This window comes from Carlito syrichta, unplaced genomic scaffold (assembly GCF_000164805.1).
Source record: "Carlito syrichta isolate Samal-C Ts95f unplaced genomic scaffold, Tarsius_syrichta-2.0.1 Scaffold303966, whole genome shotgun sequence".
NCBI classification, from domain to species: domain Eukaryota; kingdom Metazoa; phylum Chordata; class Mammalia; order Primates; family Tarsiidae; genus Carlito; species Carlito syrichta.
This window is the reverse complement of record NW_007248062.1, coordinates 75,767-101,448: the sequence shown is the minus strand read 5'-3', so window position 1 is coordinate 101,448 and position 25,682 is coordinate 75,767. Positions and strand designations below refer to the sequence as shown.

General features: G+C 44.7%; 1 protein-coding gene across 6 annotated transcripts in view; it reads left to right on the top strand.

The window, feature by feature from the left end:
- RAI2 (retinoic acid induced 2) overlaps positions 1–17,638 on the top strand; it is a 62,081-nt gene extending 44,443 nt beyond the window's left edge. For 5 of the 6 annotated variants that reach the window (XM_008059235.2, XM_008059233.2, XM_008059234.2 and 2 more), the window contains one exon: positions 15,652–17,638. In XM_008059235.2, the coding sequence (XP_008057426.1) occupies positions 15,676–17,268 (1,593 nt within the window). In that variant the 5' untranslated portion in view covers positions 15,652–15,675 and the 3' untranslated portion in view covers positions 17,269–17,638. The remainder of the gene's footprint in view (positions 1–15,651) is intronic. The other variant, XM_008059237.2, reaches the window with a different exon arrangement.
- The last annotated feature ends 8,044 nt before the right edge of the window (positions 17,639–25,682 follow it).

Here is a 25,682-nt window from a genome sequence, read left to right as displayed (position 1 = left end):
TAGAGATGAGGTCTCGCCAAGTTGCCCAGGCGGGTCTCGAACCCGCAGGCTCAGGCAATCCATTCACCTGGGCCTCCCAAAGCGCAGGATACTTTTGAGTGGACAATCTTTACCTAGAAAATCAGTCATGTAGGGCACCAAGGGAAAGCTGGTCCTAGACCTTTGATCCATAGATGGTGAACTCCCCCAAAGGGCTATCTATAGAGTCTTTTCTGTAAAGAATTTATGGGGAAAGTGTAGAAATCCGATTCCTCCCTGCTCTGCAAAGCAACAAACCACCAAATGATACAAGGAGAGAAGGGGGTGTTGCGGTCCTAGCCGTATCCTCCAGTGAGAAGCCAGGCATGCCATTTTCCTGGGTATGTTTGCCTGTGTTGTACTTGTGCCAGGGACCTGCTGCTTCTCCCTCCCACAGCCACACCCACTCACATGATGAGGGCCACGTGAGCAGCTGCAGAGCTCCAAGGAGTAAGGCTACTGAAAGTTCTGCCTTTTCTTGCTCCTTGGTGGCAGCTCCCAGCACTGTGAATGCCGAAGAAATGTACTCTTTCTGTAGATGTTTTTGCAGTTACAGAGCAAAGAATAGTCCTGACCCCACATCAATACATTCATCAGGAAGAACAGTCAAGAGTGTTCAGTGCTTTTTCTTTAGAAAAGTTAGCACACAGAAGCTTGATATTGGGTTCTGGACACTTGGGCTGCTTCTGTGGTTCTGTTTTTCAGCCAATGGGCTTCAGGACGCTCTGAGCATGAAGGAAGTAATGGAGTGGAAGCCTTAAAAGGCACATACAAGCCTGCCTATCCCAGCACTGTGTGCAGGCGGGTTCCAAGAAGCTCTGCATCAGTTAAGGTCATGCTAGCCACTGCTACTAACACACTGAAAGTGGCTCATGGTTGAAACACAATAGAAGTTGATTTCCCACTCACATAAAGTTCAAAATGGATGTTCGTGATGGCAAGTGCCCCTTCCTCCCTCCTCCAAGCAGTGATTCAGGCATTTAGCCCTTTCCTTCTTATGACTTTACTTTTTCAACAGTTGGCTTACAAAATGTCCCTGTGCATCAAGCTGGGGGAAGGAGAAAGGAATTGGAGCATCACATATAGAAGGAAGGTTTGTAGGAGCCAAGTCTGGATGTAGCACCCCTCATTTTCACTCATGCTTCCTTGGTTAGTACTCAGGTACATTGACCATGTCTAACTGCAAGGGAGACTGGGAAATTAGTCCAGGAGGAAGAGGAAATGGGTTTGGTGAACAGCCCACCAATCAGCCACACATGAAATATTCCTGGGAAGCGTGAGAATGAACCCCTGTCTGGGATGCATGTTTGTCTAGAAATATGGGAAGTGAGAGTTGAGCTCCAAAAACAAAAGTAAGTACTGTTTCAGGCTGTGTCCTTCAGGAGCCAGTAATCCCTAGCTGCAGAGGTGATGGTGGAGAGGGGATCCCAGCTCTACCTGGGCTGAGACAGCAAAGCTAGGCAGGCCTGCCTGAGGTGTAGAAGCTGGCCAAGTAATCCTAGGTTCTGGTCAGAGACAGAAGACAAGAAGACATCCCCTCTTCTCCCTCCCTCTCTGCCCTCCCCTACTCCCACTTGCCCCACACAGGCTACCAGGAACTTTTGCTCTCTCTTTCCCCCACCTCCCCTGACCTGCCTTCCCTGAAATATGTCATTCATGTTCTAGAAAGCTCTGGCTCTCTCCCATCAAAACAACCATCCCCTGGGGATTAATAACTCAGTTCCTGGGGGTGGTGGTGTGGTGAGGTGGTACATAACAACTCAACAAATCAAGTCACACCAAGTGGTACCAATCTTCTGGGTTTGCTGAGAAATTGAGGTGAGAAAATAAATTTAAATTACCTAGTAGGTGCCTAGGTGCCGGGCACATAGTAAGCAAATGCTTAGTAAATGGTTTATTATGATCATCTTGTGATTGTGTATGTAAGAAGGAGTGAGGAGAGAGAGAGAAAAGAGAACTACCAAAAACTATCAAAGCCCTGAAAATTAAACTACTCCCTCTTTTACTCCCAATCTAATAGTCTCACTAGTGAATTGATAGCCTCCTGTTCATCGGGACCTGGGAAAACATCAAAATTGTGTTGGTTGAATTGGCAGTCCTTTAGGGCACACAGTTAATTGATGAGGGTCAATTCTGAACAGCATTTAGAAGAGCTAGACTCCTCCTCTAATGTTTGAAGCACCCTTATCTCTCTCCCAAGCCCTTACTAGCCCTAGGTTCCAGCCACCCAGCTTACTGACCCGTCCTTGGCACACCTGTCCTCTTCTGCCTTTCCTCCTGTCCTCCACTCATGGGGAATTCTCCTCCATTCTATTGACTCCTCTGATGAAATTCTACCCATGTGGCAAGGCCCAATTCACATGTCACCTGCAACGATAAAGGTTCGATGACTAAATTTTGAGGGAAAACACCAGAGATGGAACAGGTGAGCAAGAAGGGCAATTTATATGAATCCTGGTTTGAAGATCTCCCTTGACTATTACGGGGGCAACAGGTGGCTTCATTCCTACTAGGCCCCTGTGTGTGTGTGTGTGTGTGTGTGTGTGTAAACACATGCATTTCAAAAGAACACTTTCCCTAAAGTAGATAGGAAATAACACCTATAATCTTCATTGTCAACTAGCCAGATGTTATGCAGCTGAACTTTTCCCTTCCCCCACCCCAAGTTTGTATTGTTTGTGCTATATTAGCTCCAACTATGATACTTGATTGAAGATAAATATGGTGAACTTTTAGGGACTTCAAAAGGCTCACCAATTTTAAGATTCTGCAGAGTAGTAGTGTGTTGTTCTGCTCTTGAGACAGCTTATCTCCAAGCAGAGGGGTGCTTTTGACAAAACAGAATTCCAGAAAGAAGTCTCCTTGTTTAAAAGATGAGTTCTTGCCACCCTCTTCTTACTGCATTGTTTGTGTACTTCTTGGGTCGAGGTTATTATTATTATTATTTTTAGGCGGTATGCAGCTGATGAAGTGAAGTGCTGTTAGTTTATTTATTGTTTTTTGGTTTCTGAGTTGGACCACAAGATCACTAGAAAAGAAACTCCCTCTGTGACTCATCCCAGGAACATCTTGCATTCCTGCCAGCACAAATATGTTTAAAAGAACTTTCTGGAGGGTGCCAGTTATATTTTAGAAAGGAACACATTAGCCAAGGTGACCATCTCTTGAACATTTTGCTTTTGGATATATAGTCATCTCTGGCTTCCTTTTGTGCCTTGTTCTTTATGAGATCTTGAGTCACACTCTTTGTGAGCTGATTCCTCCGTGGTGTGGACATTGTTATTATAATGGAGTGTCTTCTTCACAGGGGTCCTAGAAGGTGCTGCCCATGGGAAAACACCTGGCCATAGTGGCCTAAATTAGTGACATTTGGGTATTCACATAATAAACATTGAAACTTTCCAGGGCATGGCTGGTGTAGCACAGTGTTGGTGCACTGCCATGCCCCTCAGCCTGGTCTCTTATACATCACAGGCTGCTTATTGCAGATATCCATGACTCTCCTGGGGTTTTGTTTTGTGTGTGTGTGTGTGTGTGTGTGTGTGTGTGTGTGTGTCTTGTCTCAGGAGCACACTAGGCCTGCATGCTGGGCCAGCTGGAAGTGCCAAGGAATGAAAACATCCTCCAGGAGCAGCCCTCAACCAATGATGGATGGGAGTTGGTGAGTAAGCATCCTGATTTCTTAGCCCCTCCGTTGAGATAACTCAGTGTGTGTTCTACACTGTCTCCAAAGTGGAATTGAGCTCCAGTTGCCCATGGTGGTAACTTGCTTGATAAATTGGCTTCCTTTTTTTCCTTGTCTCACTGCTTCACCACTCTGCAGTGTTTTCTGATATCTTCTCCCAAAAATATTGCTTTCAGTCAAATCCTTGCCTTAGGTTCTGTTTGTGGGAGAATCTGAGCTAAGACAATGGCCAGTTGGATTCACCAAAAAACAATAGTCTCTCCTCTCCACCTCCCTCACCTTGTTCACCACTATCATTGGAAATAGTTCAATGACTATCCTTGGTGCCCTTGTTGTTGTCATTGTGGCTATGGCACTGGAGTAGCATGTTGTACATGGAGATGTGTCATTTGAGAGCCTGTGACTTCTGCATGAAAACCTAGTAAGACGGAAACCAGAGTTTCAGGAGGTGGCCAGCTCAGTAACAGAACCCTGTACCATAAAATAAAGGCAACGCTGGATACTGTTAAAAATCTCTGCACTAAGGATATAAATACTCAGGTGGTTCCTGGTGGGTGAGCTGTAAGTGTTTGCTGACTGAGTCTATAAAGGAATGAATACTTGACTCACATTCATGTCCTTTCTTAGCTCGGAGTGCTTAAGGGTTAGTAAGGCCATGCTCTTCTTGCCTTTATTCAACCTTGGGTATTCTTTAATGAGCCCAGCAAACTTTTTCATAGTTGGAGGCTATTGTCCCAATGGAGAGATTTCAAGACAGAAAGGTTGTTACTCATGATTGGTATTTGAAATACCTCAATTAGAGCTTTATTTCTTTGTCTGTAGCTTTATCACTGGATGGATTATGTTTATTATACCAATAAAGAAACATAATACTTGAACCTTATCAGTTATACACGTTGTTGAGAATGAGTTTATCAGCTTCTTTCTGGAAAACTCAATTTTTATAGAGGAAATCCAATTCTGATTGCTCAAAGAGGGATGGGGCTGGGAGTGGCAAAAATGAAAATCAGACACCAAAATAAGGTAAATTACATTTTTTTCCTAGGACTGACAGCCCAGTCAAGTCACAAGCGAATGTGCTTGGTGATTTTGAAAGCATAGGAGAAATTCTGCCAAAATCTGGACCACCATCCTTGTGTACTTCTAGTACTTGAACTTCTGAACAATGTCATATTTTTTACTTTGTCCTCACTTCGCTGAGAAGCTCCAGTTCTGCCTCCCTTCACCCCACTGTGCAGCAACCAAGCTGTTGCAGCTTAATAGCATCCCCTTGTGGCCAGCTGAATAACCTTCATTTTGTGTTTTTCTCCCAGCTTTCCTCACTTCCTGTTTTATCACTCTTCCAGCTGAGCATCTCTCACTTGGACCTATACATACTTTTTAATATTCTCGCCTTCAACTCTTACCTAATTGTCTCAGAAAATTTCTTTGCTTTTTGCCTCTTGTCTTTACCCTCTTCCTCTCCTCCACTCCTTCCCTGTTTTTGTGAGTGAGAAAATGACCCTAATCACCACTGGTAAGAGGAGAGTCACTTAAGCCCTTCTGCAAAGGAGAAGGAAAATTGAAGGTACGAAATGAAATTATGCATAGCCAATTGACAGTAACTTCAAAACCCATAAAAGTGATCCTGAGCCCATATACATGATACAACAGGCTCTGGCCACTTTTTCATTCTCCCTCAGCCTTTCAGCCTGAATGGGAAACAGATTTTTGAATTTATGCAATTGTCTTCCATCATCTTTAATTTCTAATATTGTGACTGTGTTGTTTTCCATTTTCACTACAAATGTTCAGTATTTCAGCTATGCTGGGCAGCTTAAGTGAGTTTTTGTGGACTGGCTTGGGAACCTTACCATCAGGTGTAACACTAATTCAAAGATAAATGTCTTCCCAGTTTCTAGCAGCTTGTTTTTAAATGAACCTTCGAACAAACAGGGCTGTGAATGTATAAATCCATTCAGACACAAAGGGAGCGTTGGTGATGCTATTCAAGATGCTCAGAGGAAATATGGCCAGTGGATCTGATCATGAGGACAATGATGTCAATGACAAAATGACAATGAGGATGATGACAATGATGACAGCACTGGCAATGAGAATGATGATGAAGAAAATGGTGACAACAATGATGCCGATTATGATGATGATGGTACCAGTGATGATGACAATGTCGATAGTCATGATTTACTGGGCACTTTCCTTGTGTTGGGCACTGTGCCAAGTACTTTGCTTAGATTATATTTTTGAATTATTACAACCACACCATATGACAAGTTTTTAAAATTCCCATATTTCACAGAGAAAAACTGAGGCTCAGAATTTTCTTACCCCTGGTCACACAGCTAGTAAAATTGGGCAGAGCTGAGGTTTGAACCTTGGCCTGTCTGAGTGCAAAGCTTGTACTCCTTAATCACTTTCAGGGGGAGCCCAGTCCTCAGAGTGACGTTGGTATTATCTCCATGCCAGTGGTTGATGAGGGGCTCACATGTTAAGAGAAGGGGAAAATCTAAACTTTAGTCCTTTGTACTTCAGAAATCTGCACCCCTTCCATCCAGTGACCCCTCAGAGGGTCTATTTCTGGCACACTGGTCTCTGGAAAATGTCCTGCTAATGACACAGGATTATAAACAGTCTTTTTCCCAGAACAAAAATGTAACCTTTGTATCTCAATCGAATTAGAAGTATTTTCTCTTCCAGAGGCAGGTTTTTTTCCCCCTCTTTGTTCCAGATTTAAGAAGTTTTTTTTTTGTTGCCAGAAATTTTTCCGAAAACCATAGCTTTTTACAGTGATAGACCCTGGCCCAAGACCCTAAATGTGACCTGTGTTCCTGAACCAGATGGCCATTGCAGCATCAGCACCTGAAGGTGTTTGGGGATTCCAAGAGTCTGAAAGAAGACTGTGGGGGCCCAGCCAAAAGCAGGAATAGGCACTTGCTGACCCTAACAGTCCATTGTCCAGGTGAATATCCCCTGCACTTCATGATTTTCATCTGTGATGCTGAGGTTCAGTAAGACTTGAGGAGGGTACCTTTTTACTCTTAGTGTCCAGGACAGCCGTCTCTGAAAAATAAACATGTTTTCTCCCTTAGATAAATCCTTGCACTAACCCCCCCCCCTTGCAGATGTCCAGGGACTGGCATTCTTCTTTTAGAGATGTACTCCTATATCTCTATAAGAAATGTGAGCCTTGAAGGAACCCTGACTAAAGCAGATAACCTTGGCTGAATATGGATTTGATTAATACCTTGGCAATGGAGCCGAGAGAGAGAAGGCAACCTGTCTACAGAGAAAGTACCGGTGTAAGAAATAGGAAATGCATACTTACACAGTAGGTATCCACATTGATTTTGAAAGAATGAATCCATGAATGGACATGAATCTAGTTCCCTACTCCAGCCCTGCACTCAAGCCTGTGCAGTCCCAAACCTGTCATAAGTCCTTTGTGGGCAGGCTAAAGGTAGTCAGAAGTACAAAATGAGATCATAAATGCAAAGACATCTGACATTCTCTGCCAGGGCAGGAAAGTAGGCAAAGTAGCCCCACCGTGCCCTCCCCAACAGTCACCCAGATCCTTCTGCTCTGGTAGAACCCAGCGAGGTCTGGACAATGGACTGTTAGGGAAAAGCAAGCCTGGGAACTTTGGCTTTTTCTGAGCAATTATGCTTGATGCAGGCACCTGCCCATTCTTTAGGGCCCACAGCAATTCTTCCTCCAGCAACTCCCAGAAAGCAAGATTGGACTCTTTCCCAGAAGGTGCCATTGGCTCTTGGAGACCTGAGTAACAATAGGGCAGTACCACATTACAAGAGTGGAAACTGAGTCCCAAGGGTATAAAATGACATCCATACAGTCATGACAAACCCATGGTGTCTTGAATCTCTTACTTCTATTTCATTGACTTGTCTATTAGTAATCCCTGACTGAAGGAGTTATTTATTCTTCTTTTTTTAAACAAGTTCTTCACCTATCCAGCTCTTCTTGACATTTTGATGGTTGAATCAAACTATTCCACATACCTTGGTGTAAGATGCTGGTTACAGTAGCGATGCTCTAAACCCTAGTGGCTGACTCTGCTGAGTCTGCAGCCAGTGTGTTAAACTCAAGTGCTCCCCAACACCCTTTGAAATTTGAAACAATGTCAGTGGGTGAGGTGATTTACCTCTGAGGTAGGAGCACAAGCCTGAGAGTCAGTGTAATTAATCTATGCTGTGTGAACTTGAGCAGGTCACTTGACCTTTGAGCCTCATTCAGCTTCCTGCTCTGCCAAATAGGAGAGGTGGGCTGGGCCAATGACTCTGAAATTTGTTCAGGCAGGGGGACCTTGGATATCTCACTGGGTCCTGAGAGCTTCATTTTTCCTGCTGAGTCATAGCATTTTCATTCTTCCACTCCTATGAGAAAAAACAATTTGAATACCTCCTCAACATACACACACACACACACAGATGGGCAAGACGGACACATATATAACGAGATTATATACGTCTTTCCATATTTATTACATACACTATAAAACAGAAAAATGCAAATTAAAAGGATGAGATAATGAAGTGAACATAAATAAGTTTTATGACACTTCGAGGCATGACCTCACCTCCTCTCCCTGGGAAGACCTTGGAGCACCCTGCTGTCAATGGCAAGTTCCTAATGCTTGGCCCCACCTCTTCCATTTTTTACAAATATCATGTCAGAGCTAATATTAGCACTCTGTCCTTTCTGGCAGAACTTCCCCATAGCCACTGCCCATCCTTTTGAAGGTTAGTCCCAGTTGTAATCTGCATGGCCACCACTATTTTAATAAATTAAGTATCGTGTTGGGGAACTCATTTCCAAAGCTAATCTGAGTATTCATATTCCTTTCAGAGGGCTGTGTAGAATTCTGGATATAAAAGGCAATCGACCATAAGGCAGGTGACTATTTTGTGTATTCTTCGTATTTTAACCAATTTGGGAATACATTCATGTGGTGATTATGTTCACAGCTTTGGTAAAAAGATCCTGTGCTGATGTTTAAAACTCAGAAAATTTAATCACTGGGGCAAGTAATTGACAATTATTATACCCTATGGGAAGAGAAAAACCGGTTTTTACCCAGTTGGAATTACTTCTCAGATATTTAGTGCATCTCAGGTCCTAACTGGTAAAACCACATACATGTTGAATTAAAGGACGGAGATTATACTTTTCCTATTTGGTTCATAGAGAGTGACTGGTGATTTTAACACAGAATTAGGTCAGTCATTGAGGATCTGGTTTAAATACTGGATCAAATGTAGAAAATAGATTCAGAATAGGATGTGGAGGAAGGGTGCAAGATTCTTAGCAGAGGTCTCTGAGAAGTCATTCTTGCACGGGGAAGAGCCTTCTCACCTCTTCTTGGGGATGAGAGCACGTGGGGAGATGCTGTGAGGGCGGTGGGGAGAAGAGGAGGGAGTTTGGGGTGCTGATGGTTTCAGTCTTTTCTGTAATATAAGAAGGAAGACTGGCCATTCAGAAGGTTGGCTTACTGTCTGCCTTGTACTCTGGCCTTTAGATTGAGTTTCCAACCTCATTGTACATTAGATCATCTGGCTGGATTTTGAAAAACTCCGATTATGGTGCATAGGAGAATAATTAAATCAGATCAGTCTTGAAGGTGAGACCTAGGTATTGGCATTTTTTTTTAAGCTTCCAGGCAACACCAATGCATAGTGAAGTCTGAGAATCAGTAGTAGACCAGTGCTTTTCAGGCTTTAATTTGCACACAAATCACCTGGGGGTCTTGCTGAAATGTAGATTCTGATTCAGCGGGTCTGGGTTGTGGCCTGAAAGTCTACATTTCCAGTAAGATCCTGGGTGATGCTGCTGCTGCTCCAAGGACCTCACGTTGAGCAACAAGGACATAGACAATTCAATTTTGATCAGAAATAATTGATAGCTGTGTGTATGCTCCATAAAAACCAAGATTGTCAATATTTTGCAATTAGAAAATAGATGCTTTCAGAGAATTTTCAGGATATATTTTAAGATATGATTGCCTTAGGGGAAGAAACTTCTCTTGATAGAAAATCTAGATGAAGCTAATTCAGCAGAAGAAGAGAGCAGGTCACATCTGCAGCCTGTTGAGGATGAGTGAGAAATCCCTAGGAGGAGGGTTGAGGCCGTGGCCCCTCCAGAATACCTGAATTGGGGTGGAGGCCTGAGAAAGAGACTTTGAAGTCCACTCCAGAGCCTCCTGGCCCTGAGGGTGGAATCTGCCCAATGTAGCCCAGATCACTAAAGTCGGTTCTCCCAAAGCTGAGTGTACTTTTCTAGTGATCTCATTCCCAGGGGTCTCACAGGGCCCTCAAGCAGCAGTGGCCCCCGCTGCTTGAGTTGCTGTGAGATAAGCCCCTCCAGCCTTCCCCACCATACTGAGGTACTCACTCTTAAAGCACTTGCTCAGGGTTGCTTGGCACTGCGGACCAGGGGTTTTATAGCCATCTTTATAGTTGTTTCTGTGGTTGAAAATTCTTCCAAATCACAAAATCGAATCATATCTTGCTCGAGAAGGTGATCTGGGCCTCTGAGAGGAGCTACCAGCATGCTCTCAGGGCTTTTATTCAAATTACCAGCTCAGAAACCAGGCTAACCCTGAGTTTAGGGACCCCGTCCTGGTTCAGTGTTGGGTTCCCAGCCACATTCTGAGATATTTTTCAGTTTGAGTTGGTGTCGGGTCTTCACGGGGAGCAGGATTCTAGGACACTAGGATCATTTAGGCTGTGGCTGAAGGCATTAGGGGTGAGAATATTAGGTTATTTGTGAGTGTGTGTGACTTAGGGTTAAATGTCCACAATCAGGAAATACATGGGCTTCAGGACCTGAAGAATAGTCTAAATTATCTGAGCAGTCAAGTATTTTTGCTTTTTAAATTAAGCCATAAATGAGTCCTCATAATAAAAATGTCAATGTATGTGAAAGCCCATAGGCTGAAATCCGTGCTTTGTGCAGTTCTGGAAGAGCAGGCTAGAGACTGACCACCGGGGGATTAGGTCAGAGGTCTGGCTTCTTCACAAATGTAGCTCCTCATAAGGAAATCAGTCACTCTGATTTTTTCTGGGTGCTTCAGAAAAACACAAGATAAATTCATTCATACCCCATCCTTAGCGGATCTTCACTGTCCACAAAGTGCTTTCATGTCTCCTGTCTCATCGAAGTCTCCTCCTGACTGGTGAAAGTGGGTGACCACCATATTTTCATACATTGGTGCCTGTGAGCCTGACCCTCTGCTCTTCTCACAACAAGAGCCTGGTAATCCCTGTAATAACTGGCCTTGCATGAGTTCTAGTCAGCTTTTTTGGGGTCGCAGTTTTCTCATCAGTTAAAAGGGTCAGGAAGAGGTTAGAGGGCATGTAAACTTTAATGGCCCTCCTCACCTTGACATGCCATGATTCTATAAATGGTGAACCTGCATCAATAAGAGAACACCAGGTTTAGAAAGGCTTAGGTGTTCATTCTTGCACCAATTTATTCAGAAAATATTTCCTAAGAACCTCCTATTCACCAGGTACAGTGTCAGAAACTAGGAGGGAGGCAATCACTAGCTTCTAGAGGAACAAGTGGATAGGCAATCCACATATGAGGGTGGGACAGGGGCAGGACTAGATGAGGTTAAGTCGGTGTCCTGTGGGAGCTTAGTGAGGGTGAGAGATCTCAGAGCAAGTCACTTAGGGGCTGACTCCCAAATTCTGATAGATAAGCAGGAGTTGACTGGGTGAAGGCAGAGGTCAAAGAAAGCTCCAGGCTGAGGGGCAGATCCTAGGGAGACCAGTCTGGTATAATTAGATGTTTGCAATAATTAGAAAAGGGGTTCAGATAACAATTCAGAGGCCCATAAGTCTCCAAACTCAGCTACTATCTCAGATAGGCCCCTCACACCTCCTCATCTCCCCTAGCCCCTGAGGCTTTTCTGAAAATGCTTCATCTGGGGGGACACGGGCTGCATGGGGGCAAGGCCAAAAGAGTGAGGGTCTCCAGCCACCTGCAGATCCAGATTACTCACTTCCCACCCAGTCACACTACCGTGGTTTACCAACAGCCCTCCCTCACAGCCCCAGTGATAATGAGCACAGGTGGAACGAATGGGTGACCTCATTAAACCCATTTGAAAATGATGCTTTGCCAAACCCAAATAAAACATTCCCTGTCACCTCTGAAGAAATTCACGCCCCCTTGGCTTGAGCGTTAGTCGGCTTCTGTGATGCTCTTTGATTTGAAGAGGTACCCAGTTCACCCTCTGCCCACGCTAATCAGCAGCTTGACTAAGTGGGAGGGCGGGCCTCCACCTTCTCTCCAGTCATTATCTGGCTTATCAGCTTGTCCTTGGAGATGCAGACCTGCCCTTTGAACCCTCAATTCATGAGCTAGTTTTTATTCTCAGGGCATCGCTGAGGCTTCCAGTACTGATTCCTGCAGCAGTGACAACTACTGTGCCCCGACTGGATGCACCCAGACCCCCTCGGCTGGTGACTCAGAGTTGGAAGGGTGTGCCTGCTGGCAAGTTGAACAACAAGGGGAGGAGGTGCAGAGAAAAAGAGGGAAAGAAGTTTTCCGGGAGGTGAAAGGGTGGTGCACTATGAAGGCTGAGTTCATGTTTCTTTTGCCTGGGTATCCCTGGGGTCAGTGCCATACCTAGTGGGGAATGGGTGGAAGAATGCAAGTCTGTCTCAGTGGGACAATGGCTCTTTAGGGAAGGGGCTGGGGCACTCACAGGTCTACTTTGGCTGAGTCGTCAGGCAGATCCCCAGCTGTCATATCAGAGGAGGTGGAAGTGAAGTTTGGACCAAGAGCTTTTTTTCCCTCTTTGTTCCTGAGACACCTAGTTCCCAGAGACTTGGATGCCCCAGCAGGGGACCTGAGTGCCTCTCTGTAACTCATGGGTGCTGAAATGCCTTCCCAGACATGTGACATCTGTCAGGAAGGCAGGCTGGAGTCAGGTGGGTAACTGGAAGTAGCCTGAGAGGATGGAGGCTGTCCAGGTCCTCTAGTAATGGAACCATAAGACATTTCAGGTCACACTCTCCAAGGACACGATTTGGGGACCAGAGGAGATCCCTTGTGGAGAAAAAAGAAAGAACAACTGTTTGATGAATTACACTGGAAAGGCCTTGGCCTCCATTTTGAAGAAATGTAACTCTCAAGTACTCTTTCTTGCATGCCCTTGCAGGCACATGCACTCAGTGTTGAAGGGGAGACTATGGGACTGCTTTTGTCAGAAAACAAAATGCATGGAGGGGCATGGCCTTGACAGTTCCCAAAAGGAGAGAGGAGCCTGAGATTGGCCTTGAACTCTAAGCCTGGCCTCAGTGTACCCTTAGGCTAGTTATTTAACCTCCCTGTGAAATCAGTTTTCCCCCCAACAAAATGGGCTTCATTATAGGGCCTCTATGGCAGAGTTGTTCTGAGGACTGCATGAGTTAATGCCCGGGAAGTTCTCTGCAGAGGTCCTGGCACATAGCAAATGCTCAGTGTTTTAGCTCTTGCATCTGTAGGAGGAGTAAGGGCCAGTGGGAAGTACACTGTCCTGGCAAGGTCCTCTCTTCACACTCCGAGAAGGAGCTTCTGGGGTAGTCAGCAGGTCTAGACCAGGGCCAGGCAGGGGAGTGAGTTTTCACCAGAATGATGAGAGCTAGCACCTGAGCTGAAGATGTGTGTGAGGAATGAGTGGAGGAAACATTCAGAAGTTTGCTTTCTCTCCCTTGGGAGAAGGTTGAAGGAAGCAGACAGGGAGGCCAACATTTCTGGAAGGGTGAACAGATGCAGCTATTGTGAGAAATCAGTCTCACAGTTAGATAATCCCAAGGAAATCCCAAATATGGCTCAGAACATGTCTTGATTTTTTCTGAGGTGCCTCTCACCATCAGAGTTCTCCTCAGATGGGTGGCTGCAGGTACTTTCTCTGACCATTGCTGTCTTGTCCTCACTGGCCACACCACAGTATCCGTTGAACGTTTTCTTACCCTTCCTGAGGGTTCTGGCTGCTATAAGGGACTAGCCCTAGGTTCTCAGGGTTTTCACAGGGCTGCGTGCAAGTGTCCAACAAAGATTTGTCCTACTGATGTCGCTGGCTTTCCTGGCATAACTTCGATGCCTTCACATGCTAGCAAATCTTTGATCAAAGATATGTACCTCCACCAGATTGTAATCTACATGAAAGCAGGAACCTTGTCTATCTCACTCATGATTCCATATCCAGTCCTCAACAAAGTGCTGGTATGAAGTGGGCAATTCAGTGAATTAATTGATAGGATGAGTGAATAAATGAATGTATGCATGTGTGCATGAATGAGTGGTATATTAGAGGTATAGTGTTTTCTGAGCTAAACCAGGAAGCACTATTCTCATGAAGAATCAGGCCCTTCAGCTGGGACAAGCCCCCTCAGCCTTTCTGAGGCCAGGCAGTCTTCCAGCTCTGCCCCAAGGGGGTTATTGGCTGCCTTACTGGGTCACCTCGTGGTTTCCAGAGGGCACACTGCCCATAGGGAGACAGCTCTGGAGTCCTCACTTGGAGGCACCCTGCCAAGGGCATGGCCCATTAGTCATTCTCTACAAAGTTGTTTGCCTGACATCCTTCCCTTCCCCTTGCCCCCCACTCCCCACCTCAGAGAAACTCCTTATTCTTTACATTTGACACATTTTGATCGCCTGGAAATATCACCAAGTTGTTCATTTGTTAAAGCTGCGTTCCTGAGTGAGACATTGTTTGTTTATATCTAACCCCATGGTGTGATGTGCCACCTCCCTTTCTTGTGTTGAAGGTTGTGTTGGTAATTTGGTGATGCAGAGAGGAGGACGAGAAGACCACAGGACTAAAGTCTAGATGGCTGGGACAGGCAAGGTCAAGAATCTGAGTTGTCCAAGGCCTGCCCAGTGAAACTTAGGATTATTGAATTATTATTGAGCCCAATCAGACTTCAGAGCTACACAGATCCCTGAGTTAGACATGGTGCCTGCCTTCTCCATGATAACGAGGCTAAATATGGACGCGTTTCCATGGAGAGCCCTGTTGCAGCTGCAGCCCTGCTTCCTCTAGGAAGCACATGCACTGGGCTCCTTTGGCTTCTCAGGATGTGGCCCAGAGGTCTGCAGGACTTGCCGAGGACATCAAGAAAGCAGGGATGACCTTTCAGGATTGTTGTTTCCAACAAGTGTTTTGTTTCCCCAGCCCTACACTCATCAGTGTCTCCTCCTTTTAGCAGCTAAATGTCAGGAGAGGCCACAGGTTAGACAGATGGGCTGATTGGAAAAGTGGTGCTGGACCCAATGATCCTCCTCATGCAAGCCATCATCCCAGCTTCACCTTGCTCTGGGGACTGTATTTTCCTGTTATTGGGAAGAATGGGGATGTCATTTGTCGGAAAGAAACAGTGAGACAACTGTGATGACCCTTGTGTAAAGTCACTGCTCTTTCTCTCATCAAATCACTTTTGGAAGAATCGTTGCTACTAAGAGTTTTTAAAATATCCTTTCCATATTTATACAATATTCAAATGTTCAAGATTTTGTTTTGTTTTTCCCTTAAAGGAAATTAAGTCTTTGTTGCTTATTCGAGTTTGAACAAGTCAAATTTCTGAATATCTTAACTGTCTCACATAGCAATGTAGAATGAAACTTTGTTTTTGTTGAAAGCTAAACATATAACCTGAGAATTATGCTTAAAAATATCGTGTTTAACCTCACTTGACATTACTGATTACATCCTCTGTGTTTATAGCTTAATCATCTGTTAATTTGAGGCTCTCCATGCACAGCTGATCATATCAGTATGTTTGTGTATACTAGGAGATACCTATAACATGTACGTGCCAATAGAAGGTTAAGTTGTGCTCCCCAGTTAACTAAGATGTGGAAGCTCTCTAAAGATGGGGAGAGAGCTTTTAAGGCAATTGTATCTCTTAAGGAAGGATCACACTGTGTGTTCTGTGTTGCAGACCAAGTGACATCAGAGCCGAGTGATGGACGATCTGCAGTCCCAGAACCTCTCCATGGACATGACTGACTCCCCTCCTGCCTTGACCAATAACAGACTGGAGAATGGCATGGCCCAGCTGATCACCACTGAGGCCTGGAACATAAACTCCACTGACCTGGTAAAGAAGGCTCTGGTGACCGTGCCAGCTCCATCCATTCTGAACCCCCCTGCCGAGTCCCAGAGTGGTATGGCTTTGAAGGTGGCGGCCACTGTGCTGCAGCCCCTTTGCCTCGGGGAGAGCCCGGTGGTGATGCCCATTCACATGCAGGTGGAGGGAGGCTCTGCACCAGAGCTCAACCCCAACAGCAACACCACCTACGTCATGACCACGCAGGGCCCCATGCAGTTGCCTGTGGTGCTGGAGCAGCATGTCTTCCAGCACCTCAACTCTCCTCTGGTCCTGCCTCAGGAGACCCCATGCTCCTCCAATGCCATCCACAACAACCTCTTCCAAGGAGCCGAGGACCCTGTGGCTCAGCCCCAGCTCCTGGACCTAAGAATCCCCAGCCAGCCGCAGGAGCCTACATTGCCATTCGAAGCTGTGCTCCAGAATTTGTTTCCCTCCCAGGGTGCCCTTGGCCCCCCGCCTTGTCAGCCTCCTCCTGGCTATGCTCCTGTCCCCCCACAGCCCTTTAACTCCCCTTTGTCCCCCCTTGTCCCACCAGCCACCCTCTTGGTACCCTACCCTGTGATCGTTCCCTTGCCTGTGCCGGTCCCCATTCCAATCCCCATCCCGGTACCTCAGAGTTCTGAATCCAAGTTCAGTCCCAGTTTCCCCAAGCCGCCATCTTCCTTTGGCCTGCACCCCTTTAAAGGCACCCAGACTTCTCTGGAAAAGGATGAACTGAAGTCTTTTGACATCCTCCAGCCCAAGGAGTACTTCCAGCTCAGCCGCCACACGGTCATTAAGATGGGGAATGAGAATGAGGCCCTGGATCTCTCCATGAAATCAGTGCCCTGGTTCAAGACTGGTGAAGTCAGTCCCCAAATATTCCAGGAAGATGCAGCCCTAGACTTGTCACTGGCAGCCCACCGGAAATCAGATCCTCTTCCCGAGACACTGTATGACAGCAGTGGATCAGTGGAGAACCCAGGTCACGCCGTGATAGAGAAACTTTCCGGTAGCATGGAAATTCCCTTTACCCCTGTCACACCCCATGAGGCCTCAGCGACAGTGGATAGCCACATGAGCAGCAGTGATGCCACCACTGAGATGCTCAGCCAGCCAAGCCAATCCAGTGGCGAGGTCAAGGCTGAAAATAACATTGAGATTGTAAGTGAGTCGCAGGCGGCCAAGGTCATTGTCTCAGTCGAAGACTCTGTGCCTACCATATTCTGTGGCAAGATCAAAGGCCTCTCGGGGGTGTCCACCAAAAACTTCTCCTTCAAAAGAGAAGACTCCATGCTTCAGGGCTATGACATCAACAGCCAAGAGGAAGAGTCCATGGGAAACGCAGAGCCCCTTAGGAAACCCGTCAAAAACCGGAGCATAAAGTTAAAGAAAGTGAACTCCCAGGAAATACATATGCTCCCAATCAAAAAACAACGGCTGGCCACCTTTTTTCCAAGAAAGTAAATAATGGCTTTTTAAAATTTTTATGATTATAATATGGGGAAAGGTGCATTGGTTTTATAAAAAGGCATTTAAAGCAAATTATCTTTGTTAATTATTTCGGGGAGTAGTTGGGAAATGGAAAGGTGAATTGGCTCTAGAGGCCCTGTAAGCTAGTGTCATTTTCTTTTTTAATTTTTGACTTTTCACAAATGAGTAAATAAGAGCAACCTATTTTTCAAGCAGATTGCACATTTTTTGCAGCTTTAATGGAATATTGGGTGAATCAGAGGGGTAAAAAAAAGCTATTTTCATTGCCACAAAGTGCTTTGATGATGTAATACCTAATAAAGGGTAGGATGAATATTTCACAATAAATGTTTGTTTGCACTAATTGGTTGCAGTATTCTGTCATTTATAAACTTTGCATTCCTGAGCATGATTTTGGTCGAACTCTTGCTTGTAAAAAGCTGTAAGTTATCTGTGTCTAGAGACCTAAACTCTTCAGGCAAATTGGGAAGTATTTCCCTTTGCCCTTGTAAAAGAAGGATTAGAAATATGTATGACCTTGAGCAAGTCACTTCCCCCTCTAAGCCTCGGGTTTGTTTTTAATTTGTAAAACTATGGCAAAGAGACTGCTCAAGGAAGGTGAGTTTCAAGTGCCCGAGGCCCCTTCCAGTGCACATAGTTCTTGCTTTTGTAGAATTCTGTGCCTGTACCTTCCAAAGACTAAAACAGACAAATGTCTCAAAAAGGAAAAGTAACTTGCTTCCCTCCCTTCCCCCCCCTCCCCTGTGTTTAGCTGGAAAGAGCCTTCTTTTCAAGAGCAATGGAATATTGTTCTCAATGACTGGAAATCTTGCAAGTCAGAAGTACTACTGTAGGTCACTCAGAACCAGAGGAAAGTCCGTTGCTGGTGGATCTGGAGATGTCTCATACATTTTCACAGCCTTGCATAGAGATCTGTGGGGGTGAGGTCGAGGAAAGAGAAAGTCATTCTTCTTTTAGTTTAGTGATTCTCAAATAGAGGTGATTTCCCCTCGGGAGGACATCTGACACTGTCTGGAAACACTTTTGGTTGTTGCAGCTAGGGGGAGGGCTCGCTACTGGCCTCTAGTGAGTACAGACTAAGGATGCTTCTAGACATTCTAGAGTGCACAGAACAGCCCCCACAGCAAAGAATGATCCAACCCGAAATGTCAGTAGTGCCGAGGCTGAGATGCCCTGGAGAAGCCATTTCTTGGTAGATAGAAACCATGCGCCTAGAAGGAGAGAACAGGGTGTTGCTCTTCGCTGACAGCACAAGACCACCCACACAAATGAGGAACTGTGAATGTACATTTAAAATAGACTTGCTAGGTGGCACATCACACTTGTGTCTGAAATGGTGCTGGCGAGAGACTGATTATTGCATGCCTGCTTTTAAACTTGAAGCTCTTTTTTTCACTTCTTGCAATTAGTATGCATCCAGCTGTTATAGTGAACGTGAACAGGAGGAAAAGCAGTTGTGAGATTGTTCTTTTATTACCAGGCCCTCTGTGTATAGGGTTACAGCTTTAGCTGGCCCTGTATCATGCACCCAGAGTGGATTTTATTTCTCCTGTTCTTTTCCTGTGTTGTTAAAATTTCCTTTTCAAAGTGTGACCATTTTCCTTTTCAAAGGGTGATTAAAAAGCTATTTCTCATCAGACTGACTAGTCTCAGTCTACAGCATCAGCCAGACTCCATCCTTTCAGCTCCTGCATGGTTCACTCTTTTTCTGCTTTCATTCCTGGTGTGGGTTTCTGGCCATGTTTCCTGAGCAGGCACGTGTCTTCTCGTTTCAAATCAAACACAAAGGTGCCCAGGCACTGGCATTCCCATTCACCTGTTGTCTTTTCTCCCCATGCTTGCAGCTGTTTCTGTTGCTACCACAGCACTGGGCAGCTTTCCGACACCAGCCGGTAGAGCCCGTGTCTTCACAATGTACTGGGAAGAACTGCTGATTATCTGGCTTTGAGGGTGCAAAATTCACAGTTTACCCTTTAGAAGCAAGTGCTTAAACCTGAGCAACATGCAAGAGGAGAGGAAGGTATTGGTAGCCTGTAATTACCTTATAAACCTCAAGCCACAAATTCCTCTTAGTTGTATCTGAGATGCCCTTTTCTCTTCAGATGGCAGCTCTGGTTGGGTGACAAAGGCTGGCTCCATAGCCAACCCTGAATGTTGAGCCAGTGTGGGAAAGCGTCCAGTCCGGGGATGGACTCCTGGAGCAGGTCTACCCACCAACTCCAGTGATACCCATTTGTAGTCCTTGCTATTCAACACTGGGGGCCTTTGGGGGTGAAGTTATTGTTGTGGGGACTGGCTGTGGCCTTGGAAAACTTGCTCATTGAGATATGTGAAGGCTGCACACAGAGTGTTATCTTGGGACCAGGGTTGTGCCTGCCTTTGTTCCTGTCCTTTGATGGAAACAAATCCAATCTGCCTGGCTACATGCAGGCCAGGGAAGCAGGAGGAGAGAAGGGCCCATTGCTGTGGCTAGAGTGAGCCCAGGGTTTCCTTAAGGTCTAGCTCCATGTCCCTTTCCCAGCCAGAAGCTTGCAGCCTTTCTTACAACCCTTTCAGAGCCATTTGCCTGGAGCCCTGTTTTTGGTCTGAGGTATGTGATCCCCACGGGACTCCCAAAGTGGGTCACCAGCAAATGCCTGGGCCCCATGATTTTCCTTTTTGGAAATTCAACTGGCTGTCGTCATTCTTATCTCCTCACCCCTCAGAGCTGTGTCCAGTAAACCTATGTTCGGGTCTTGGTCATGCAGGATTTCCATCAGGCTTTTTCTGATGACTTAATTCACATCACTTCTCAAAAATGCTTCAGGCCAATCAGCCTAAAGATCAGCCTTTCAGGGATATTTAGGGAATGTTCAAATGTGCACAGAATTGTCACACTGGCTTCAGCTGGCTTTAGTTCAGAAATGATAAAAAATGGGAACAAGTTGTGAAGATCAATATTTGGGGAATAGCGAACCTCCTGACAGAGTAAAAACTAGTTGATCTAGGAAGGGAAATAAAAGATTTAAAGAAGATACAAGAAGTCAAGGAAATCCTTTACAGTGAGTAGAAAATTCTAAAATGAGGTCAAAGATTTGTTTAAATTCAAAGACAAAACTCTCACACTTTTAGCACGAAAAACATGTCTGTAATGGTCAAAACTCCAAGCAGAAAGAAAAAAGAAGGAAGGAAGGAGAAAGAGGGAGAGAGGGAGGGAGAGAGAAGCCAATTACTGAGCGAATGTCAATATACTTATTATCTTCATAAATAGCATAATAATAAAACAGAGCAGGAAAGGATTTAGATTCATGTGAGGAAATTGAGGCTGAGAAGTTTTCTGCTTTCAGTTTTTAAGCATCAACAACATAAAAATATGTCAGTTGTGATATTCTTAAATATTGGGTCTACAGCCCAATGAACCCACAGGAATTTGAATCCTTTAGGGGCAAAAACCAGTATGAATTAGTGAAGTGTCTGCTTTACAGTTTTTCTTCAGTTCTTTTCAGGATCATTCCAGTTAACTGGAATGCCCAGAGCACTTGGCACATTGGTAAAGGGGAGACTGCAAGCTGAAGGGTAGAGAAGCCAAGCCTCTAAAAGCCCCACTGCAAAGCTGCTAAGCTGGAAACTTTAACAGCAGGGGAAAAAGCCTTCAAGGTCATTCTGGCAGACTTTACTCCTCATTAAATAAAAAAGGCAGTTTTCCACAACAGTTCACTACCACCAGGCGAAATAACTGACCTCCCACATTGGCAAGACAAAATAGGGTGTGTTTGAGGTCCTTAGGGTGCCATTTAAATAAATTGATCATTTATTTTAATTAACATATTGGTTCATTTTATAGTAAGTAGTATATATGAGTGCTCGAAAGAAGTAGTTCCACAGTGTTGCAAATAACTCACCCGCAACTGTTACTACACCAGGAAATTTCTAAGCAAAGTGAGATTTTGAGCTATGCCCTGTTGAGATTACGCGCAAGTCCAAGTTGAAGGAGATGAACTGTTGAGAAGTTTACTATATTAATTCAACCTGCAAGTTATTGTACACCCAAATGTATTCTATATGTATGCTTAGATAAAACCACAGGCTCACTCTGCTGATAAGTATGATGAAGGTCACCTGGAAACAGTCCTTCGTCTGGTAAATACATATCTTTTTAAATCTAAGGTTTGGTAATTCAGGCAATTAGTGAGAATGTAATGAACCTTTATTGCATCAATAGAGCCATGCCGTCAGTCCTGAATGGTACTGGAAATGTGGTCTAATTTGTGGTCACTGCAAAGAACAAATTTGAAGATTTTTCTTCAATGTAGAAATTTTCATTAAGACACATTTCAAGCCACATTTAAAAACACCACAATGAACAGACTGAATTCTTTGATAGAAAGAACTGAATCTTATTACTCTCAAGGTTTCTTAACCTCAGTACTATTGACATTTGGGGCTGGATGATTCTCTTTCGGGGGCTGGGGGCTGTCCTTTGCATTGCCAGATGTTCAGCAACATCCTTGGCCTCTTCCTGAAAGATGACAAAATTTTAGAGATGACAAAATTGTCTTCAGACATTGCTAAGTGTCCCCTGAGGGGCAAAGTCATCCCTGATCCAGAACCACTGCTTTATCTCTAGGACCTGTCTGATACCTGACCCACAGCAGGGGCTCAAAAAGTCCTTGATGAATGAATGTAATCAAGAAACAACCAGGAAGAGGAAACGGCAGCTGTGGCCTCTGATCCCCCACTCATATTTTCTGATTTACCACTATGAGACTGATCTGACCAGAAAACTACTCTTTGGCATCACCTTTCACTCATCCAAAGGGCTGTCATTCATTCATTCAACATGTCATGGGGCTTCTAGAAGCTTCTCCCTAGTAAATGGGGTTCAGCAAAACTATCCCACCTCACAGCAAGGGCAACCACTCCACCAGTCTGCCCGGATGCCTCATCATTTAACCAGTACCATGAAACTGTAAGGACCCATTGATGAAAACTCACTCAGTGATGACTGTTCATAGGTCTTATTTCTAAGGGCAGCATAACCCAGGAATTTACAAACATTACTAGGAAGTTGGGTGTTTTTTTCTTATGTTTTATCTAAATTTCTGTTGCTATAATCTAGTTCCCTGTTTTGCTTGTCTTTTTTTATGTGTGGTTCTTAAAAAAAAATTATTATTTTTTCTTTATTGTAAAGATGTGGTGTACAATTCAGGGTTAGGTATACAAGTGTTCATTATGCAGGTACCCTTGTTGATGAGGTGTGCCCCTCTTTCCCTGGGAGTTTCCCTCAACTGCCAATCCCTTTCTTTCAGTGTTATGATAATTGTTCAACGTCTGCTTACGAGTGAGAACACATACTCTGTTCTTTGTTTCCGTGATAGGTCACAGAATGATAGACTCTAAATCCATCAAAGTTGCTGTGAAGTTCATATGTTTGTCCTTTATGGCTGCATAATATTGCACTGTGTATATGTACCACATTTTAAAAATCCAGTCCAGTTTTGATGGTCAGCACTGTTGGTTCCATGTTTTTGCTACTTTTAATAGAGCTGCAACAAACATGAATGTTGCAGGTACCTTTTTGGTAGCATGACTTAAGTTCCTCCGGGCATATTCCCATTAGGGGGATTGCTTATCTTTAATGAAACAAAATTCAAATCTACTTCTTTGTAGTTTCCTACTTAATCACCAGATTTTGTTGTAGCCTCCTTTTTTCAGACCGAAGAGTCCCATCTTCTCTTGCTTTCTGCCATTCCTGCTTTATAATCCTTTAGTCATCTTGGTTGCTCTTTCCCCAATTTCCCCATCTATTTGTGAGTCAAGATTCCAGGTGATGAAAATGTTCTAAAATTGATTGGGGTGATGATGGTTGTACACCTCTGTGAATATACTTTTTTTTTTCTTTGAGTTGGAGTCTTACTCTGTCGCCCAGACTGGAGTGCAGTGGCCACTACCGGCCACCGCAGCCTCAACCTGCTGGGCTCCGGCGATCCTTCCACCTCAGCCTTCTGAGTAGCCGGAATTACAGGCATGTGCTACCACGCCCAGCTGATTTTTTGATTTATTGTAGAGATGAGGTCTCGTTGCCCAGGCGGGTCTCGAACCGGCGGGCTCAGGCAATCCACTCACCTCAGCCTCCCAAAGGCACGGGATTACAGGCTGAGCCACTGAGCCCGACTGAATATACTTTCTAAAACTTTGAATTGAACACTATAAAATGGGTGAATTGTATGGTATGTGAATTGCATTTCAATAAGGTTATATTTTAAAAAATAATCAAAGAACCCTAGATAGAAATTGGGAACTGACTATGAAATCCAGCAAATCCTCCTAGAAGTGAATGGTTACTTCCTATTTTTCATTAGTTATATCCCTTTTAATATATCTCCACTTCCCATTGGATCCCACTATCTTTGATAGGTTATATGCCTGTTAGTACATCCTCACTTCCCTTTGGGCCCCACCAACTTGATTTTCCCAGGTTTTCCTTTACCAACAGAATTTTGCTTGGAACATCATCTTTCCTGTCTCATTTATTGGAATCTGGAATCCCCTCCCCCAAGTGGTCTGCTTGGTCCTCACCATTTCTCTATCAGGGCTTAAACTATATTTGTCCATAGGCTTCTTAATTGAAACAAAATGTCTTGAAATTGACTAATACATAAAGAAAATCAGTGAGGCATGGTGGATCATGCCTGAAATCCCACCACATTGGGAGACTGAGGCAGGAGGATTGCTTGAGTCAAGGAGTTGAGCCTAGGCAACATAGTGAGACTTCATCTCTACAAGAAGTAAAAAAAACAAACAAAAACAAAGCCAGATATGGTGATCCTGTAGTCCCGGATGCTCTGGAGGCTGAGTTGGAAGGATTATTTGAGTCCAGGAGGTCAAGGCTGTGGTGAACCATGATCGTGTCCAGCCTGGGTGACAGAGAAAATGAGACTTTGACTAAAAAAAAATCCAGAAGCCACTCTGGTCTAGAGTCCTGCACATCTGGCCCCTCACCCAGCATAGTTGAAAAAAACTGCTACACAGTGGTGGCACTGTGCATGACGTAGCACTGCAGCTTTCTGCCATCCCCCTAGAACTTTCTCCATCAGGATCTAAACACCAGAGTAATGTGCCTTCCAATATTTTGTCTTACTTCTTATTCAGGGGGACAAAAGTCATTCAGGACACATGAGATATCATGACCTGTGGGCTCAGATGAGGAGACCAAGTTTCTGACCATCATTCTCTCTCCCAAAGGACTGGGGCTTACAGTAACAGTCAAGGGATCAAGCACTGTCGCAAAAAAACAAACACTCAGCCTCCCCATTACAGGATGTCAGCAGATGTCAGTCCCCAAGGTGACCACCATAGTAATAGAGACTACTGAAGTGACTTGAAATGTACTTAGGAATTCAGTTTTCAGTAGGGCAAGGCCAGCACAGAGTCAACCACTTTAATGAGACTTTATGATTTCAAGTACTGACAGAAACCTGCTAACAAGGTCTTGTCTGGCAGAAGTCCTTGGGGAAATTGTGTTAACACATGGATAACATTATTTGTAAAGAGAATATAAACTATTTGTGAGTGAATGGGTGCTCCTGAGAACCTTGAGGGCGGAGGAGAATCATCTGTTTTCTTTGTGTGGCTGGGGAGTGCGACTCAGCAGGCACTGGGTGAACCAGATAATGGATCACTAATTCTTTATGCTCCAAAACCTTTCATAGTGACTATTTTCAATGGGAACATTTTCCAAATGCATTAAGCATCTTGGCATAGAAAATCTTTCCTTGACTTGGTCACTATAATAAGCATAGGTGACTGACTTGGGCTGGGACAACACGATGCCCTCCAGGCCGTGCAGGGAAGGGGAACGTTTGTCTCTAACTAGTATTGGCTTTTCTGTCCTCAGCGTCCACTCCACACTAATGCCTCCCTTCTTTGCCTTGTTGGTTCTTTTTAAAAAAGCGTTTCCAATAGTGTCCTTTCTTGACTTCCATAACAGCAGGGCATGCTTTGACAGCCGTCACTGGCTGACTGGCTCTCACCCATAAACTGACCTATACCATGAAATCTGTACTCCTGGCAAGTGTCTCCTTCCTACTCTTCAAGTCCAGCCATGTCACTTCCAGGAGACCTTCTCCAGCTCCTCTCCTCACCAAGTTTCTGAGACCCAATCTAGGGGAGGGACACAGCTAAGGAAGCCATTCCCATTTTATTGAGCCAGTCTCTCTGTCCTTTGGGCAGGAAGCCCCTTGAGAATAGGTCATGCAGCAGGACTGATTGTTGTGTGCTCAGATTTTGCTCCATAGCGCATGGCTGGTAAAGCCTCAATCATTGCTTACTGAATTGAAAAACAGAGTGCCTGCTTTCCTTTCATATGTATCACTTCTTGGCTCTGTTGGCCCCATACCGGGCTCCAC